Here is a 22,050-nt window from a genome sequence, read left to right on the forward strand (position 1 = left end):
TGGTGATGCAAGAGCTGATGCAGCTCTCTTCGCACTGGACCAAGAGTACTCATCTGCAGTGTTGCAAGGGTTAAAACCAATCCAGAGATGAGAACATATGTAATCTGCCATTTGGAATGAGCATTCCCAATTTAGCTTTCAACCGGTGGCAAAGCCTACTCATAGCGGTGAGATGCCAAATATTAATTTAGGCAAAGCTATGCTGCTATATACTCTTGGAAGCTGTATGATTAGAAGAAGTCAATAGAGTATAACTGACCTAATTTCTTATTTTTATTTCATAACTAAAAGCAACTCAAGGGAACCCTGAGCACAGAGACTTGCTCAACCCACACCATAATTGGACTGGCTGATTGAACTAACTGGTTGGCTAAAATTGTATTCTGATTAAATTGTAAGACCTTTTTTCCAAATGGCAAAGCTCTCCTCCCTGTAATTCCTGAGAGCCCCATCCAAGAATTACAGTGTAAAGAGAAAGAGAGTGCACAGTGTCAGACAGCCTCTGTTGTTCCCTCCAACAAGATATAAATAAATATAGGATACTTACAGTGCTCTGTACTAGAGAAAGCCAAGATCAAGGCCAAGTGTCACAGTCCTCCCTGAAAATAATTGCAGCATGCAATATAATCCTACATACTCTAGCAACATGTAATCTAAATAGAAACGAACAGGATAGCACTGGATTGTGGGTGGTGGAATTGTACCAGACCCTGGGAATTTTATGTTAATTAAGAAATGCTGATTAATAGAGAACTGTAAGTTTTAATAAGCCAGTAATAAAAGAGAAATTGCATTTAAATAACAGGCGTGTCTTGATTACCTGGAACAAATCTTCTGATTTTTAATCGGGGGAATTCACCTAGTGGAAAATTTTGCCTGACTTGAGACAGCAGAAGTTTTCTGTTGGTGTTACTCACTGCGGTTTAACTCCCTATCCCAGAGGTCTGCCTAGGTAACTGAGCCATTGGGAAAGAGGTATTAGAAGCAGCAGAAGTAACAGTCTTGATACCAAAACTACTGGGTGAGGTTGTGTCATACTAGAGGAGAGAACAGAGGATCACAAGACTTCTGGGGTTAAAGTGTTAAGGTACATGCAAAAGACCCAGCAACACAAGATAGTTCAGCTTATTTCCTGAAAGTGCTCAGAAGGCACGTTACAGGTCTGCTAGGAAAGAGATTACTAAAGGTGCTGGGACTGTGCTGCCCCAGCAAGATCCATCCTCTTTCTCACATCAGGGTACAACTACACATAACTTCCTTAACCACAAAGTGAAGGACAGCCCTGGATCTATTCTGTTACTGAGCACACACGGTAACAGGGACATCCTGAGGCTTGATGCAGGTTTCCTTGTATGTATATCCCAAAAGGAGGCAGAGCTGACTCAGAGAAACTTGCCCATTATTATCCTATCTTCACATCATGCTCTGCACCCTGGTGGATCATACAATACTTTGTACATTATATAAAGGAGCTCTGTTCAATGGAGGGACATTATTGTAAGCATAAAACAGGAATCCAGACAGTTTTGGTAATCCAACCTCAAACAACATGGGTATATAAAATCTACTGTGGCTAATGAAAAATGAAAAGGTCTAGTTATCCACAATGGAATTTCAGAAATTAACACTCAAAACTTTCAGCTGAGGAATATGTATGTTCCTGAAAAGCAGTGTAACTGTTCAAAATATCAGTAGATAAATCTGTGCCCTAAATCTGCTTCCTACCAACTTGGTAACTTTCCACAGTGATTGGGAAGTGCATATTGTAGCAAATTCATTGCCAGACTGTCTTTCTTGTGTGGGAGGACAATGTCCCTCCAAGACAGAAAAATCTCTGAATCTGGACATGGAGCTCTGGCTAAATGAAGCTGAGTCTGCTACGTGCCTCTAATTTCTTTGCTTTGATGGAAGTCCTAATGTCACCACTTAGGCAATGAGAAGGAGAGTTAGGGCTTTATCAGGACTAACTGGCAGCAGGCAGAGTTGAAGGCAGATCTTGATTAAGTGCTCTAAGCAACTGGAATTAAACTGTGGGGCTGCAGAGTCTGGGAAGTAGTGGTCCACATGCAAGTTTTCATTTCAGACCCCCTCAAACTAAGCCCCTTTTAAATCCTGACCTTTTTCCTCCAGCTCTCCTCTTCATGCTACAAGTAAACTCATGGAACCTGCCAAAGTAGAAAACTAACTTATTAGTCACAGGACAGTTGGTGGCACACAGAGCATACTCCTGATTAATTTATCAGTCTAGGTTATTTTACAGCCAGCTGGCCCACCCTCATTGTGTTATATGAGCATGTTGCAAACTATAAAGTGTTCACACAAAGATACATTTCTCTCTCTTCCCCTCACCCTCTGCTTTTATTCTGTGCTTGTTTCTTTAGAGATAGTGGTGTTGTGGGAAGGCTCCACCAAGTATCTGTATGCCTGCTTCTCATTTGCATTAAGAGTCCCCAAGGTGCCATGAAGAAAGTTTAGTGTTAAGCAAGATTCAGGCCTTGATTTCTGTGAGGGTCAGAGAGGGGTGGTTTTGTTTTCTTGTTTTTTTTTTAAATTGTGTAAATACAATTAGCATTGCTTCCGTTTTGACAGGCTACACTCAGTAGTGGCTCACATTACCCTCTCTGCAATTTATATTTGAGGAGTTTACTTGATTTTGGTATTGCTTTATTAAGAGAAGGCACAGTGACTCAATTAGAAATACTGATAGGGATCCTGACCAATTCAATCTTTACATTTTATCTTAATAAAGAAAGAAGGAAAAGTTCCCAGATAGCAAAATTATGAAAATCACAAAGGGAAGTACCACCTAAGACTGTACTTCTATTGAAAATGTAACCACCACAAACTTGTCTTCCACTCGTCTGAATCAAGACTGGGACTAATTTCCCAATGTGTTAGAACTGTGCATTTCTTTTTTTGTTCTCTTATATTGCAAGGCAAACAAACAAACAAGATTAATTACAATACTTTAAGTCTGCCAAATAAGGCAGTTCTGTTGCTTACTTTTTAAGCTAGTGTATTCATGGGAATCTTTTTTTTGTAGCATTGTCTCATAAAAATACACATGTAAGTTTAGCGCAAACCATAAAAATGTATTGACTTCAGCTAATCTAGTATCTTTCATTTGTAAGGAGGATTTGGGTGGAGGCCAAGTTAATTAAAACCAGAATAGAAATGTGTTCTATTCATATGAGTCATATACCTCTGACTCACAATAGAGTCTGTGCAGCTAATGGGTTAATTTGTCCCGATAACACAGAAAAAATGAAGCTAGAGGTTATGACACTGTTTGAACTGAGCGCTGGTTTCAGACAGTAGATGTGCAAGGTTTTTATGCAATTAAGAATACAGATCTGCTCTAATGATGTCCTTTCTGTCTATTCAAGTGCCATTACAAACAGTTCAGAAAGATCTGGAGGTAAAGAAGGCTTAGAAACCCAAGACTGACATCTTCAATACTCTATTATTGTAACAATATGCACATGAAAGTGTTTAAGCTACTGTCACATAGAGGACAGTCTAAATCACATGCATGTAACTTGTAATGCTGGCAATTTCCTCCTAGCCGATGGCCCTGCAGCACTTCAATGGGAAAAATTCCTCCCCAAGCAACCTAACAAACCCACGCACTTACGTGCCTCACTGGCCTGATGCTGCGCACCTACATCTTTACCACAAGAAGTGTGGTAATCTTTTAAGCTAACAGCCTTTGTAATTCCTCTGGTCCCTTTTCCCCTGGGGACTGGCATTCCACACCGGTCTCACTGGTGACTTTCTAGCTCCTTGTTTTACACCACAACTTAAAGGCACAGATAGGGTACAGAAAGGGGAACGTGGTTCCTAATCCCTACCTATCACGATCTTCTGTGTAAAGTTAGAGAAGTTCACTTACAGCTTTCCTCCTCCCACATTCCTGCAAGACTGTGAGCCTTTCAAGACAAGGACTGTATCATAGCATGCATTCATGGAACTGCTAGTGCTACAAACCCTGTAGGCACGGATATAAACCAAACAGCAATAATAAGCACACCAGAGTTATACCTGCCTAAAACTTAGTGCCAAGGTTGAAAGCAGACAGCAGCATTCTGCTACTCTGCAGTTGATTTAGTTATCTGATCTCCAAGGGCCTCACAAGAGAAGACATAAATTATCCTGGTTTTTCAACTCTCATGCAGGTGAAACTCTTAATGAATACAAGAGTGGACAAGAAGCATGTATCTTTTATGAGCTAATTTACAAAGCAGCTATAAGGGATCCTTTGAGGAAAGCAGGCCTTAAAAGTAATGGGTTTGTGGGTGTAATTATATAGGATTGTGCTAGGATGTGAAGACAATACAGTGCAGGCCTCAGTGTAAATGTGACTGAGGCTTCCCACGGCGATACGAATATTTATCCATTTCTAGCTAAAACAGACTCAAAGAAACCACAAGGACTTTTCTCACATATTTAAAGTTAATTCAGTATTTTGCTGAATGGAGGCTACAGTTCTCAGCACCTTGCAAGTTTCAGACTGCACACAGGAATATATATACTCCCTCCCTTACCTAAGTATTGCCACCCAAAAAAAAGGAAAGGAAAATGACATTATAAAAAGAAGAAAAAAAAGACAGTCTGGTCACAGCGATTTCCCCCCACCCCCCTGCACGTAATTTAATAGCCCTCATCTGTTCATCTAATATAACAGTTATAAATTTGGCATGTGATCCAATGGACTAATCATTCAGAGACATGACTACAGTCGGCACCGTTCATTCCTCCCAGCATCAAAAGCCCTAAGCAGTGGATGGTACTGATTAGTCACAGCTGAAGACTTTAGAGCCTCAACATGCTAGTTTAGTATTAATTTTCACCTAAGTAGAACAGTGCAAACATGCAGGAGAGGGAGGAATAGTTAAAGCATGTTTTCAGGCTTATTCCCAATAAAATTAAACTGAGCCAAGTAAGAAATAGTCTGTGCAGTCTGCCACAACATGGAGATCTCAGAAGGGAATCAGAAGATGCTCTTCCTGTTTTCCCTCCCCAGTCCATGTGAGGGGCACGGCCCCATGCAGATTTTCTGCTCTTCACACAGAATACAGGCACCAAGGTTGCAATCCTGGAAAATCTGTTCGAGCACCACCTCCCCCTGGAGCCATCTAAATTTCACCCTTGATTTTCATTTGAAAAATCCCTAGCACTTTATGCCTGCACATGTTCGAAGCTGACCCAGTCTCAATGGGACTCAGTAGTTCTAGTTTTAATCTGGCCGGGATCCAAAACCAAGATGTAGCACTCAATCCAGTACTTGTGCTCAGAGAAGGCCCAAGAAACCTCAACTGGCTTTACACACAAAATGCAGCTGTGTCTGCCATTTTCCTAAAACACAGCTTGTAGATGATGTGGTGCTCACCTTCCCAAGTGAGCTCATGTAATGGATAGAGAACAGGTAGGAAGCAGGGGATGAAACTATTATTTGCTTTGCCTGAGGAAATGGAAACCTAACTCAGGTTGCAGGCTGTGTAGGGTAGGAATACCCTATCTTGGGGCTGTTTTGACAGCAGAGTCCTGGAAGAGAGGAGTGAGAGTAACCAAAGCTCAGCAGGAACTCTGCATTGAAACAGAGGTGATGTTAGTCCTGGTTCCTCTTCAAAATGTGTTTTGGTGTTTTAGCACCCTTTGATTGACTAAAATACAGAAGCAGGCAGCCTTACAGGAGGCCCAGAAGACAGGTTCTTCCACCAAATCCTTTTCCACCTTTTCAACAACCTAACCACCGGTTATGCTCCCTCTTCTGCTCTCTTTTTCCCTCTGTCAGTTAATGTGGAATTGCTTTATACACAGATTTGCAACTTCAGCTCATGAGTCAACAGTGCCCCTCCAACAACACTAAAAATACCCTATCACCTTAAATTCATATTGCCGATTATGGCACTCTTCTAAGAAGGAGGAGAAATAACTCCCACAGGTGCAGAACAGCATTAAACCCAGATCTTTTACTTTCTGGGTGAATAGTGATGAAGAAATTGAGGTAGCCAGACTGTGACCTTTTTGTTATACTGCACTGTTTGAAGAAGAGCAAGTCTAATTGGTCTTCAGGACAAAATCCATAAAATTCAGGACAAAAGCCATTATATGGTGGGGCTTAAGACCATGGATCCTAAGCAGACAGAGATACTACTTTCCAGCCCTGAGTAATAGGGCTGGGATTGAAGAATGGCATTGAAACTCACCCTGTCCTTAGTGTTCTTTGTGGATTAGGCAGCTCTGCTTGGTGGTTTCAGCTTTACAAGTAGACCTAAAGATCAAATACCTGCTTCTGGATTCATTCCAGTAATTCAGTGGCTAAAAATGTTGATCTGTAGCACTTTAGATGCCTATATTTTTGACTGGTTCCATGTTCTGCATTGAAGCTCCTGCATTAAAGGGTCACAACAAAAACAAGTTTATAAAAAGAAAAAAATCTCAAAATCTTCTTAAATGCAGTTATTTTCTGAAATGGACAGTTTAATTTCGATCATTTTAACATTTCACTAACATTTTGTAAATTTCAAATTAATAAAATTACTCTGCAGAAAATTGCATTATACCCAGCTACAATACCACCACTAAAGTGTTCAGCACACCAATATTAAAGCAAAGGTATACTTTTCTATTTTGAGTCAAATACGGCATTTTCCTGACCTGCTGCTGTTAATCATTTCAAGCGTATGTTTACATGGCTGTTTTCGCCAACCCACTTTCAGCTGTCACCAGCCCCCACAGAAAATAATAATAAACACCGAGTACACCAACAACTAGGTAACTGAGAATGGGTTAGATGCATAAAGAGGTCTGGAAGCTCCGAGAACATAAACAATACAGCCTTCTTAATTTTTTGTCATACATCTCATAGTTTGACCCAACAACAACATACAGTGTTGATTTTCAGGTGCAAATTTTATTGTGGATCATAACAAAGGTTTCAGAAAAAGCGCAGGAAAAAATCAGCAATAGAGTGTCTCTTACTTACAGAGTACATAAAACATATTCCGTGAAAGCTACTAACTCTGCGGTTGAAGGCAATGCAGCTTAATTTAAACTAATCATTATTTTCAGATACACATTAAGCAGCAAATTTTGCAAATATTCTTTTTTCTCAATTAGTTTAATATTGAAATTGAGAACCATATATTTCAATGACACTAACATTGTTGCAGAGTGTGTAGTGTTAAACTGTTAGACAGAAAAGAAAATCTCATTATTGCAAAAAGAAATAGTCACACAGAAAATATTGTCAAAATACATAAAATTAGCCCTAGTAAACGTTAAATGACTCAAAACCTCTTTGGAAAATCTGTGGATGCTGAGGTATGCATAATTTTGGAATTTTGGTGCTGCTATCTCCATTTTTCATGTGATACATCAAAACAAAATATCTTACTTTAAACTAATTATAACTTTCTACAAAGGATTTCTTCAGCCTTTAATTGTATTTTAACTGTAAAGAGAAAACCCATACTAATTCTTATAATAAAATGACAAAAGTCTATTAGGTAACAGTGTAGAAAATCTTGCAAGAGGTTTTCAAGGCACTGTTCTCTCTTTGGGTGCTTGGCACACACACAGGCCATTCATGAAGGCTGTTTTGATAGGAAGACAAGAATAACAAAAACTAGACCTAAAGCTAGTATCTAGTATGTTAAATATCATATATATCTTTCTCTAATGAAATAAAACCCATTACTTGTAGGTAATATAAAATAATAGCCAAATATAAAATAAAAGCCATTCTGCTTTACAACACTGTGGCTTGCAGTAAGGTGTCTGCTAAATTAATCTGAAACATGAATTTAAAGACATACTTTACGAAAATAAGTAAGAACAAAGGTCAACCAAGTAGCATTTACCTCAGTCAATATAGTCTGCCTGAATGTAAACCATTCCCAAGTACTGTAACCCTCTCTAAAACAGAAAAGACCAAATGCTCTGTTGATTTAATGCCACTGGTTTACATGGAGATATGCCAATCAGCAACTTGGTCCGCAGTCAATCAAAGTAGATTAGGACCTTATCCAGCACTTGCTGGTCCACCTGAATTCCTGAACTATGTAGCTGCAAGGGCTGCTGCCCCCCTATAACAGGAAGATATCTACTGACCAAGAAATGCAAAGAACTAGATATTCTGCAGTCAGCTCATTTAATAAGAAACTTGGTGCGTCTGTACTCCATTGGAAATATAGAGCAATCCAATTCTGGACTTTATGTGTGTGTCTCAGGTAAAATTATGTACACAATCCTTCAATACCTTTTTTCTAGGGCCTGTTCTTTATGGCAACTAAATACCAGTCAGCTGGGAAAGAAATCTGAAAGGAGTTGACCTCAAGGTATTAGGATTTTAGATAATTATTCCGACAACATCTTTTTGACATACTATTAAGAATCTGTAGCTCCGCTGAAAAAAATAACAGTTTTGTGCGGTTGACAGAGCATGCCAGGATCCATCAATAGGGAAAGGATGCCTATCTCCAACCACAAAACAAATCCGGATACCATATTGCTGGATCCAATGGATAGATTAGAAGTCAGAGAAGCAAAGAAAACTGTTCTTTTGGCAGTTTCATAATGCCCCAGCAGCAGAAATGTTTACTGTTTGTTACTCAAGGCAGGCTAATAATCTGCCAGTTTTTGGTGGACTCAGCTACCTGTGGGCCTTCGTGTGACAGAGCACAACAGACAAGCACATTGGTCTGGTGGATGAGATCCAAATACCACCATGAGATCTTAAGGCAGTGGCTTGGATTCACATCACCTGGCTTTAGAAACCTAGCCAAAGTGCTGTGATAGCAGCCTTGAGATCAAAGGCTCCCGCTGGGACCAGTAGAGAAACTGGCCTCTCCAGGTGACTGTTCATATCTTACATGGGCTAAATCCATTGATTTAGATCTATTTAATCATTTAAAGTAATTATAAATAAAATCAGGATTGACCTAAAACTTAAACAACTTCTATCTTAATATAAACAGTGAGGAAAATTCTGCATTCAGCTGTACATCAGTATACACTGCTGTATATCAAGAACAAAAGCATCATAGGTGTCAGCAGAATTTGGCCCAGCTAACTTAACATTTCACTTCCCTGAAGGAAGGTGCTGGCCTACACTGATTGCTGAAGAGCAAACTGTCTACAGTAGTATTCTATATTTCTATAATATTCTGTATCAAAGCAATAAATATTAGATATAATCTGTATATTAGATTTCATATTTATCTGATAGCTATTTAAATCTACACTGTCAAAAATATAAGCAGTGACCCACTCCTACAGGGCAGCATATACTATTTGTGTGAATGTGTTAAAATTATCACATGGGTCTATATTTACATAGGACACTCTTGTTTATATAGTAGATTTTAATTTACATAAATTCTTACCATAGGATAGATAATTGTGTAAAGATTGGATATTATTTAAATATTTCTATGGTTCTGCATAATTGCATTTCAGCATGAGGATATAATCATTCTGTCTCAGTTTTATGTTTTTTAAAGATGGAAAATGGAGTCTGACAGACTTCAAGATCTCCAATAATGTTATACCAATATAGCAGAGGAATACTTATTTTCAAGTCCAGGCAAAAACCAGTTCCTAACCTTTTTCCTTTACATATATAAATCTCCTCTTTAAAGAAAGTGCACTCCTGAAAACAAAGGCAATCAAAATGTTTTGGCATTGCTGAGATGTAAAAGAGTATTTCAGTTGAGCATGATCTGCAGAAAAGCCATCATACATTTTATTAACTAACAATTACAATTACTACAATCTAGGTGTGCAAATGAAAAACTTACACGTGAAACATTAAAATAAGCTGAAATTGCTGCTGGTATATACATGAGAAGTTCTGTCTCAGTTTGCTCAAAAAATGCTTTGTTAATTCCTATCATTTAGCTTCTCAGATATTAAAGATATAATGAAAAAATGTTCATTTCCACTGAGGTCAAAATGTCCAGTTATTTACCTGTGTAAAAGGCAAATAATTGTTATTTTCTGCACCTCTAATTTCAGAAACTCAGTTTAAAATATAGAGGTAAAAAAATATTTTAATAAAGATATTTAGAAGGCTTTTAACAATCAGATAACAATTTCTGAGTTCAGAGAACATCCAGGTATTGTCCTTTGAATTAAATATTGACTTTCCTTTGCAACAGTTGATATTTACTTCTCAGAATAATAATTTCTGTGGCCCCCAAGCAGAAGTCAGTATCATTTTGTTATTAAACATCAGTTAGTGTTCATCAAAGACAGAATGTGATTGCTTGGCTTCCCTTTAGGCTAATGTTGCACTGGAAAACTCTACATTAAAAAAAAAAAAGCGCCCTGGAAAATTGAAAAATACGTAATGCTTTATATACTAAGTAACATATAGCTGCTACTGACTCTTCTTGCCAGCACTGCATTTCTTCAGATGAACAGACTCAAGAGCTGACAGATTGCTTTCCCTTTCTGCCATACCAGTTCTGCCATAATTGGATGACTATGAACAAGTCTCCTTCCTGCACTAAGCAGTCCGAAGATTTCTAAACAGTCGTCCAGTAATTTCTGCCTAAGGATTTTTTTTCCTTACTATGTAACCCAGGATCCCAAGAATCTGTAGTTGCATTGGAACACTTCTTTTAGAAAGGTATCTAATACTAACATCAAGTCTTATAGCAAATGATTAATTTACTCTTCAACTTATGCCAGTGCATTTTTTGATGATTAACACTTGTGTCAGGCAGACTTTATCAGCTTCTTTATGGAAACATAACTGGTGCTTGATATCAAGTCTAAGGGAAGAATCAACTCCCATTTCCCGTTTGTGTCTTTGTTAAAGCTAAAACCAAACAGCTAATAGCTTATACTTGGTTATGATTAGAAAAAAGTACTCTTTATAGTCATGTAAAATGACCAAAGAACCTTACACTGTAAGAGTCTTTACAGGTGGGAGTAGTTTTGACCTAAAAGCAGTGCTTTTGTATCTGAAAGGCTACAGGAATGTTTCTGGAAAATAAATCTTATTTTTTGTGTTGGACATTATGCAGCAAAATACATTAATCTTAAAATCAACCAAAGGGACAGATTCTAAATCCTATGCAGCAATAAATCCATACTTGCAACCTGGTAATCCTGTGTTTAAACTACTAAAAGAAAAACAAGCCATTCTTTTACTTTCTAATACTATGTAATAATACAAATATTATAGGGAAACTGTATTATACAGGTGTGTTTTCCTGAAATGTGTACTTTTCAAAAAAGATCTCTTCCTCGAACAAAACCAAGTGACAAGCTGCAAGGTGTGCTTATGCAGAATGCTCAATAACACATATTTAAAGCAGAGTATCACATTATAGTAAGTCTGAAGGAATGAGTAGCCACTTCAGTTTGTACCCATAAAATTCAAGCCTAACAGCACTGGAAATATAAATTAATCAGGTTAAGAGCTTGAGAAAGTCTCTTCTTTTCAGCTGTGAAGAGAACAAGAGTATTTAACTGTTTCTCCCCATGCACATTTCTCATAATTAGAATGCAACCATCTTATCATGGATAAGATTAGAAGAGATATATGTAAAAAATATTAAAAGATACTCAGTGCTGAATCTTCCTATGATTGGCTTCAAAGGCTGATTTGAATTAAGGTTACTAATTCTGTTTTTCATTCTTGCTTCACCTACTACAAAATAGTGTAAAGACAGTTATTATTGAGACATTAATTCTCCCAGAATATACCCAAATATCTTCCTCCAAACCTTTTTCTTCATAATTTATATTAGTTTTAAATCTACTATGAAAATAGTAGTGCAAGAATAACCAATTAAAAATTCTTCGGATAAATGTTTAGTTCCTTTTAGGATAAAGATGCAGAGGAATACTGATGAAAAATAGGCTAGTTATGATGCTTTCTTTGTTAACATTTCTTTATGTCCCAAATCAGTTCTTCACTCCACGTTCCTGTATTTGGTAAACAAATTGTACAGTACTCTCAGTGTAGACTTCAAGTCACAATTTACAATATCTAGAAAAAAAGAGAAGGGAAAAAAACATTAGTAATTTCATTAGCTCAAAACATTTTCAGAAAAAGTGCGTATTCTCTACTCCCCTTCCTTGTTCAGATCCGTATCTATGAACATTCGAATCACAAAGACAGTAAGAAAAAGCAGAAATATAAATACAGCACAGTTTTTAAACTGGCAACTCAAAACCCATTACTTCAACCACTTTTAATTAGGGATACAAATGGCTAATGGTGCTGATGAAGAAATGCAACCAAGGTTTAGATGCCCACGAGACAAATTGTGCGTAGGATTATGTTTATTTATATGACTGAATCTTCAGTCGGTTGTGGCCGAAAAGTAATGATTCTGAAAAAATCATCAGGCAGGAACCAATGGAACTCTTCTCTTATGTAAGAATTCCAGGATTTGGCCCATTCTGGGCTGCAACATTCTTTATTAGGCCTAATTTCAGCAAGATAGCTAGAGGCAAGTTTAAATTTTCTAAAGGATCTAAAGAAGCTAGGTATACAAGTGCCCCTCGAAGTAACTTCTGAAAATGCTTTGGGTTAGCTGATGTACATGGTTGGATCAGTCCTTAGAAACTCAACATCTAAAGTAAAGGATTTATAGGAAACAAAAAGCTAATGAATACCTGCTGTTTCCAAGAGAAATTGTTGAGAAAGTCAATATTATTTCACAAGAAATCTATAAAACAAACTGACAAGTACTACTGCAGCAGTCTACGCTAGTGCTTCAAGGAATAGTCAATCTCAAACAGGGACTCAGAATTGCCTTCAGAAAGAATAGAAAAGAATTAGAATAGAATAGAATTAGAATAGAATTAGAATAGAATTAGAACAGAATTAGAATAGTCTTATCTCTTTCTGTTGACTGTATAGGAACTTAATCTCCTAACTTTGGCTCTTGGAATTGGCCATGAAGGTGTAAAGCAGGTGGTGTGCATACTCCCATTATCTTCAAAACCTCCAAGTAAGCCTAGTAAATTTTGTATGTAATCATCAGATATTTTTGCCATTATATTTATCTACAGTGATGTTTCTCACAGATTGTGAAGTGTTTATGATTTGAAGAATGAATCCTAGCAAACCTATGCATGGTGTCCCAAAGTATGCAAACTTTGAAGGGCTAAAGGTATTAGCTACATGGCAAACTGACATCCATGGACAAAGGGTGAAAACAATCAAAGGGTGAAACAATCAAACCTAGATTTTATGCTGGGACTACGCATGGTCATGAAACCATGAAACCTCATAATAAACCAGATCAAAAATGCTTGGTATAAAATGAAGAGAAAGGCACATTGCTCCCACAACATCACGTTATATGCAAACAGTATTGCAGAGTATAACTCGGGAAGTTTCCTCTTTTACGCCAGCAGTGAGCTGTAACACCTTCCTTTCCTAATACAGAACTTCAAATGAATAAAGAGATAACTTTGACAGGTCTTTGCAAAGTTACCAGAAAACTCCACCACCACAACAGAATTCCACAGAAAGGTCCAAACTAAAAAGAAGCATGCTCCCAGAGACAGATGAGTTATTTCCATTGCTACATGTTTGACCAACATGTATAACATTTTACTGGTTGCAATTTTCAAAAAGAGAAACCTGAGTTTGGCTTTGATGTACACATTTCAAGAAGTAATCTGAAAAAGTTCAAACTGCAAATGAATTCATTACAGATTCAGTAGATTAATGTTCTGACCATTTTTAAAGTAAAAGGTCACGGAAAGCTTTTTAATACCTTTTCAATTATATCGCAAATAACCCAAATAAACTGTTGACCCCATAAAAATCATTGGTTTTCATACTCATTTATTTAACCACATTCTTTTTTCCACTAAATATGTTTTTCATATTCTAAAGCACTTTTCAGCATATTTTTTCTTCAAGAACCTCAAAGAAACAGTGTAGGAATTTAAAGAGTATTTAGTACACACATTTAGGGTAAGATCCTTTTCAATATTCTTTTGCTCACTGGAAATTTTAAGTACGGGCATTGTGCCCAATGTAACAACACATAAAACAGATGTGTTTTTCCATTCACATTGGGCAGGAAGTTTCATATTAAGCATTTCAATAATTGCACAAGAAATGTCTTATATATGCTGAAATATCCTTATGGCTTGATTTATACTGGAAAAATTAGCTGTCCCCTAGAGCAATAAATACCTGAAAAATTAAATGCCATAAGAATTTTAAACTTCCATGGGGAGTAAGGGATCACAGATTCTCTCTGTTTTACTTGGATCCCTAGATTTCACTATTTCCCCCTTCTCTCTTTGACTATTTCAAACATACAAGTTTGTGACACAGTCACCACTGGTTTAGTTAAGCATGATTGTGGATAAGAGTTCAAGCAATCAAAAGAAGTGAAAAAATAGGCTGGGTAGGTCCAAATTAAATGCATAGGCAGTGTAGGCTCAATCCTGAGACATATTTTTTTGTGTGCGTGCATATGTCTGCTGCTGTTATGATCTGGAAGTTGGGAGGGATGGAAAATAAGCAGAATGGAGCAGAACTTGATTCAGTGATGTGTGCCTTACAGAGCCAGAATCTCCAGAGGGCCCTTACTATTAGAAATAAAACTCTGAGCATTAGCTTATATCAGCTCCTCAGGGAATGACAATCCAATATTACAGCAGGAAAAAACTGTGTGCACCATAGAATGTGAATCTGCAATGGGTCTTGAAAACACATATATATTGATTATTATGGTAGGTAACCAGCAGAAGCCCAGCTACCACCCCTGTTGGGAAGAGTGGAGCAGAAGCTGCACGTTCAGTTCCTGCATGGTAAGAAGTGGTAATTTCTCATGGGAGGAACCACAAGAGTATCCTAATAACATCATGAATCAAGGGCCCTATATACAGCCTGAAAAGCTGGATTTAAACCTTGTATTTATATGAGCAAAGAGGAGTGGAATCCTGGTCCTGCTAAAGTCAGCAGCAATACCTTCATCTTCCCTGAAGACACATTTTACTTTCAGTCTCCAGCTCTAAATCTAATTTAAATATGCATGATTAGGTCCTGCACTCAAAGGCAATTATGTGAACATTTGAAATTCTTCTTCCACAACATCCACCTCTTTTGTGAAAATCTTGTGAATTACACTGGAGTACTTGAGGGTTAGTATGAAGAGGGGGGATGGGGGAAAATGGAGCAATTCATATCTGCCAGTGACACCATTAGCAATTGTATTCTTTTTCTTTCAGTGAATACTTGAGTATTACTCCATATGTTTGGTCACGCAAGTCTTACTCTGGCCACTCAAGAAAGGAAGCCTTGCAACATTTGAAAAAGTGTATCTATCGGCCATTTAAAATACAGAGTTACCTGAGTGCTTCAAAATGTACCTCGCCTTTCGCTCTTGGATTAACGTTTTAATGTTCATTTAGCTATACCATAATCCTATGAGATGAGATCTGGATCCAACACAAGTTTTTAAGAAGATACAAAGAAGTAGAATAGATACCTTCTGGTCTTGGCTTTGGTTTTTCCAATCCACCATCTTGCATTAGCTCAAATGCAAAGGATACATTGAGGACCTAGTAATATAATAAAGGTAGTCACTATTGTGAACTATATACAGTATAGTATAAATGGTCAAAACGAGATGTATTTAAAGCTGCAGACCCAGATGCTCAAAAGGAAAAAACAATCAGGGCTCCGTAAATCAATGCAAGATCTGGTCCATGGAATCCAGACAATCCATTGTTTTGTTTTTTCTGGGTGGTGATGGTGGTTTCAGAAATATAAAAGTAATTGAAAAATAACATGTGAACTAATATTACCATAGAAAAATTACTTACATGTAAGAATAGCCCACCTCCCACAAGTTTAAAAATTGGAACATGATGGCCCATGAAGTACTCTTGTCTTGAATAGACAGCTGAATTGCCTTGACAGCAACAGACACTAGGGTAATGGTTGGTCTTAAAATGATACATAGTACATATATGCCTTTATGCTTCCAAAAAAACATGAAACCTTTTGAATGTTAAATTCTTGGATTTTGGACACAAAAAATCAGTTCTGTCACCAATTCATGTGTATAATTCTTTATACACTTAATGAACAGTAAGTCTGGTTCAATGACAGCATCACACAATGGCTGCCAAAATCAGTTAATACTTGCTAACCACCCCATCATTAATAAAATTCTCCCTTTTATTTTGGGTAAGCATTAATACTGAGATCTTAAAAATGCTTCGAAATGGTTATCAGTACAGTCCTCTCTTGATTTCAGCTATCTACATCAAACTTATGCGGAAAAGTTTGTGTCATCCTTGTACTACTAGACACGTTTATATGTTTATTTGTTTTTAACAGAAAAATGAAATCTAATTACCTTTTGTTCAAAACTATCAGGAGTCAAGAAAAAGCTGTGCAGAGGAACAAAATAGCCTTCTAGGAGACCCATTAGCAGGACTAAGTACACACCATCTGCAAACTGTAAAAAAGACATTTCTCAATACATTTTCTGAAGAATAACTCATTGCTTTGCTTAATTAACCAGATATATAGTTTAATGCTGTCTAAAAACTGTCAACAAACTACTAATACAAATATTTTAAATTACAACTAAAAGATCTCATCTTACTTCTTTGATTCCTTTTATTTAGTTAGTATGTTCTGTTATGTCTTCTCCAAAACTGGCCTAATGCTATAATATACATGCAGAATAAAGTTCCTGGAAAGAGAGGTTGTCAGTGGCTTTGATCTATGCTTTTGCTTTCTATTCTACTAGTTGTGGGGAATCAGAACAGCCACCTTTCAAGCTCTCAAATGGCATGCACTCCCTGAGCAGAGAAAAGCAGAATGAAGGTGCAATCTCATGACTGCACTGAAATTCAGTATATTGGAGGAAATAAAGGAACAAAGAATCATCTTTGTTCATGTTCTGCAAGTCTGAGTCAATCTAATTTTAAGTGTATGTAATTACAGATGGAATATATCTAATTGCTATGATATATGTTCATTTCTATCTAAAAAAATAGCAACATCCATAAGATTTTGTTAAAGGCCTCTCACTCTTACCCCTGTGGCACCAGGTCTATCAGTGCACTGAGATATCCTCATAATCAAACGGAGTTATCTGAAGCAACCCATCACCTTCCTGAGGTAGATAATTTTCTTTCAACTGATAGAAATACAGTCTCTCATCTTAGGGAATACTGTTTCAGATAAATGCTTAAAGGGTTTTTAGGTACATTTGAATAATACATTTTTTCCAAAAGTAAACAATGCAATAAGCAGGCATATGGAACACCTTTCTGAAAGCCCTTACAGATTATTTCCATCTAAATCTTAATTTTACCTTTGAAAAATCTCTATCTATCAGATTGATAACTATTTAAATAAACCAGAGATTCTTAATAACATGAATCAAGACATAAAATAAAGCCTGTCCTGAAGACACCTGGGGTTTTTTGATAGTGCGGATACCCTCCTTCCTGCCTGACCTTGTAATTTTCTTATGATAACTGCTGCAATTGTTCACATGGGGAGGTATTAATACAGCAGGATTAAGCTTTTCTTTTAGCTTCTTTCCAGCCAATTTAGCAGCTGAGAACAAGAAAGAAGACCATGTACCACATTATTTCTGTGGTGCAATCAAGCCTGCAGCCCAACTGTACAGCTGCCTATACACTTGAGTCGCTTTACTCTCAAGAACATATCTTACTGAATAGAGTCATTGTAATCCCATGTGATTGCATGCTTGTGTAAAGGTAGCCAGGAAACAACTGTTCAGCTTTATGTTGGATTAAACCAAGCAGACAGAGTTCTTTCCTGACCAAAACAAGCACAGGTTCTGCTTACCGCACTTGGCAGCGCCCAAGAGGTAGCATCTATTAATTAATTTTTATGCTAATGGAAGTACAAAACTGTTTTAGAGAAATTTAAACAGTTCATGATTTCTCTGCGTAATTGGTGAGGGTCTTCATATGAACATATTTAGAATCGAAGGGTTTCCCGCTGAAATAACATCTTAGAGCTCAATCAATAATAATTCAATGAAATTCTGGATAAAGCTGGGGACATAGTGCACAACATAGTGCAACTATCCCTCCCCTTTAAGAAAGGCTGTAAAATCCTACCTGGGTCTCCAGTTCAGTGACCTCCAAATTCAATTTATTGAGATGCTTGTTCACAAAGGTGATGAGAGTCTGAAATATGAAAACAATGTAGTGAAGGCCTATTCAGTAGGGCAGCAGTTCAACGCATGCAGTATGAACTCCACTCAGAAGAGAATTTGCCTGAATGAAGAGACTGCAACACCATTTTTAAGTTTTAAAACTGAAATGTGACATTAAAAAAAATCTTTTTTTTCCCAAGAGTGAAGAACAGAAATACAATGAACATGATGTATATAAATAAAAACACACTGTTAAAACATAGTAATTCTTAAAAAAAAACCCCTTGTAGCAGACTATAGGGAAGTGGGTAATTGGACTCCACTCAAATCTGAAAGCAGCCAAAATACTCTAGGTCAGACCCCTGGCAGTTGTAAACTGGATACCTCTTTGGCATCAGTACACTCAATCTACCAGTTGGGTTCTACTCAACATATACTTTGTGAGAACTTCTTTTTGATGGATACTTTGATAACTACATGTTTTTCTGTGTTCCAAAGTTAAGCTCATGCTGCTAAATATTAATAAAAAGTAACATTACAATCATAAATTTGTATATTTGTTTAAGCATAAAGCTTAATTGTATTTAATGTATGCAAACTATGCCAATGATATACATACACACTCACTAGATATGTACAAACACATACACACAAGCATGCACATGCACACATTATGTATTTTAAAAATAAAAACCTTCCAACCTTTTTCACTACATTGAGCTTGTCTGGAGCATGGTCAAATAAAGTATCAAATGCATCTCGTTCTGAAAAACATTCAGAGATGTTAATATACTGAGCAGCAGATGTCCAAATGCAGAATAAACACTTATTAAGGCACATACTCATTCAACACAAGAGTCAGCAAAAGGTTTCAGTATAATCTCTTTGTATTCCAAGTACCATGTATTTTGCCTACTGCTCTCTTGCTATAAGCTGCTAGTAACTTATTCTCTGTTATTTACAAAAAGCATAATTTTCAAGTAGGATTGGGATTACCTAATAACCCTGTTTCTCAAAAATGAACAAAGAATGGTATCTTTAGGCATGAAACCTTAAACAGCCAGATACAGGGAGCTAAGTAACTAAATCATTGTGTGCAGAAGAACATGAGTTTACATCTATAGTCACTAAATCTACAGAGGAAGATTTTCCCCATGGACCACTGACTGCACTGTGGCGTGCTATATTACTAACCACCTCAAGCAAGCTTATCATTACACAGCTGCAATACAATCCTTTGTATAAATGTTTTTGGGCCATTCTGATACGCAACTTAGGACATTATCAGCAGGACAGGCAACCTAGGGTAGCATGACTGGAGTGCTACTGGAGTCACCTTCTGCAGAAAACAGGAAAAAAAAAAAAATAAAAAGGCACCAGAGCCTTTTCTGAGCAATTTACCTTTTGACTACCACCTGAATGATAGCGAATGACTCCAAAAAAAGCTATTCCTCAATAAAAAAAATGCTAGAGTAGTTCCAAAGGCATTTGTAGAAGGCAGGCTTTATACAAAGTAAGATTGCTCAGGGTTATCATTGGGAAAAGAGGTCATGCATGTAGCCTTTTAAATCAGCTGTAAGGCAGCCATTGAAATAATACAAGAAGCAAATGCTAAATTCTTGGTGGGACGCCACCTAAGCTCCTCAGATGAGTGTCTTCTGTTGGCCAGGCATTTGGCCAGTCTCAATACTAGTAGTAAGACATACTAGGTACAGGAACTTGCATGGTGTTTAGGCTTGCTGAATGAAGTCATTAAAGTGTAAGTAGGTAATGTATGCAAGAATGCCAATGAGTTCACCAGCTGGTTTATGATAAGACATCATTTCATATTATGCTGGGAACTTATGACCATTAATACTACTACAGTAATGTTCTAGAGGTTAAACCACAAAGCACCTGCAAATTAACACATGCTGAAAAGCAATGAAATGTGTTTTAAAGATGGTCAGACTGATTTTAATGCTTTTTTCCTTTTGTTAACTGCCACAATAGCCTGTGGTGCATATATTTATATATTTGCCAGGGCAACTTGAAATCCTCTACTTCCTTGCAGTTTGATCAAAGTGACCACCCATTGCAGAACTAACGTATACTTTGGCTGCCTCAGGACAAAGATAACAATCAAACGAACTTACCATGCCTTCCTGATAATGCCCTATGAAAAAAAAAACACAAAAAAAAAACCAAAACACAGTTACATATAATTCACTTGCAGACACTGTGCTGCAAAAGAAAACAGCATATGTGGCCATATCTTCAGCTTCGTGAAAACTGGAGTAGATCCATGAAATTAAGAAAACCTTCATCAAGTTACTCCAACTGAGAATCTGGATTAGTCTGGAGTCCATCAGTATGGTATCTCCTGGCTTCACTAAAGTCTCATGGGAAGCCAGATCTCAGATTTCCTACTATTGAACCAAATCAACATACCTTGCCTGAGTGAAGAAGGCTTTTTCATGTTGATTTTGTGAAAACTTTTCCTTTTGCTTTAAAGATGCATTTACCACACCAACACAATATAATTCCAGCCAAAACAATGCTTGGACTGGGTTCTTAAGGATAGCAGCATTTTGCTCCAGTTCATCCCTCATACAACTATTACACGTAAACAAATCCATAAAGATTAATAATGTCAACAGTCCAGCTTCTCGCCATTCTACTAGAAACTACGATATTCTACTACTGCTTTCCGTTGGTTTGGAATAATTTTTCTGTTATAAATGAGATGACATGTACAGGGCTTGCTACTGTCATTTTACATCCCCCAAATCCAAACACCTAAAAATAGTCATATCACATTCCTTTTTGAAAGGATCTAGTTCTCTATCAAATAAATACCAACACAAAAGAATGAGGCATATCTTTCTTATTTGTTTGAAGGACTTTTGAATAAAATAATAAGAAATATAATAAATACAGAAATAAATTAATAGTAGATAAATAAAATAGAGATTTTGTATATCTTCACTCTATCTTCTCTTTTATCCTGGTCTCCTGCTTTTAGTTCCCCAGCTCTGTATTTCCTCACCCTTCTGTATTTTTAGATGCATGTTTACAGCTCTTGAAAAGGCTAAAATACAGTCACTAGCTGATGCACCATCTTCCTTGGAACCCCAATACCAAAATCTAAATATCAGCAAATGTTTGAATTTCTGAGACGCATCTGTGTTCAATTACTGAACTGCTGGCAAAAGTGGTGTTGACATACTCAGTGTTACCAGTTATTTCCTCTTGGATCTGTCGAGACTGGAGGATTCCTTCTCGTTTCTGGAAAAAATAAAAAAGTGACATTTTTCTCAGTAAAGTTTAATACTTAGGGTACAGTAAAAATCTATCTGTGATCCACAAACACAGATAAGAAACCTGCAAAATAAGAACTTTTTTTAAACAAACTTACAGTAATATATTATTTCACCTTGCAAGTATTTCAGAAAACTCTTTTGTACATTAACTAGAAACTTGAAACTCCACCTGTAGAAGGAAGTATTTCTTTTCCTTTCTCCATTGTTCTTAATTCACTTTTCTTTTAAAGGCCCCAATTCAGCAAGACATTTGAAACACCTAAACACATATGTAAGTATTTTAGCAGAGGTATGTCTAGGTGAGTTGAATTAAACCCTGTGTTTCAATGAACAGCTTGGCAGATGGTGCCCATGCTTCTCTTTTGCAAAAATCTTGCTCCCAGCCTATCTGTTCTTTCTGCCCTGTTCATACATTTTCTTTTTTGCCTCAGTGTTTTCCTTTTCTGACTTCTCTCCACACAAAGAGCTCTATTTGCTTGTGATGGAAAACCAAAATGGAGGATAATCCATTCACAGACTGCTCCAGACCCTAGTCATCTTGGTATTAATACATGCATTGACTCCAATGTTCTTCAGATGTGAGAAGCCCTTCGTACATGGTG

At 37.1% G+C, this 22,050-nt stretch overlaps 1 protein-coding gene and 1 long non-coding RNA gene across 3 annotated transcripts in view; both read right to left on the minus strand.

Annotated features, from left to right (window-relative positions):
- Positions 1-6,265, minus strand: part of LOC140652632 (uncharacterized) — a 29,148-nt gene extending 22,883 nt beyond the window's left edge. Inside the window, exon 1 of the long non-coding RNA XR_012042894.1 lies at positions 6,210-6,265. This is a non-coding gene — a long non-coding RNA (uncharacterized lncRNA). The remainder of the gene's footprint in view (positions 1-6,209) is intronic.
- Positions 6,266-9,532: 3,267 nt separating this feature from the next.
- Positions 9,533-22,050, minus strand: part of PARVA (parvin alpha) — a 67,789-nt gene continuing 55,271 nt past the window's right edge. For both annotated transcript variants that reach the window (XM_072864405.1, XM_072864407.1), the window contains exons 7-13: positions 21,355-21,413; positions 20,282-20,301; positions 18,849-18,910; positions 18,109-18,177; positions 16,359-16,460; positions 15,483-15,555; positions 9,533-12,007 (exon numbers count right to left, since the gene is read on the minus strand). In XM_072864405.1, coding sequence (XP_072720506.1) covers positions 11,931-12,007; positions 15,483-15,555; positions 16,359-16,460; positions 18,109-18,177; positions 18,849-18,910; positions 20,282-20,301; positions 21,355-21,413 — 462 coding nt within the window. In that variant the 3' untranslated portion in view covers positions 9,533-11,930. The remainder of the gene's footprint in view (positions 12,008-15,482; positions 15,556-16,358; positions 16,461-18,108; positions 18,178-18,848; positions 18,911-20,281; positions 20,302-21,354; positions 21,414-22,050) is intronic.

The sequence above is a fragment of the Ciconia boyciana genome, chromosome 6, assembly GCF_034638445.1.
Source record: "Ciconia boyciana chromosome 6, ASM3463844v1, whole genome shotgun sequence".
In the NCBI taxonomy this organism is placed as follows: domain Eukaryota; kingdom Metazoa; phylum Chordata; class Aves; order Ciconiiformes; family Ciconiidae; genus Ciconia; species Ciconia boyciana.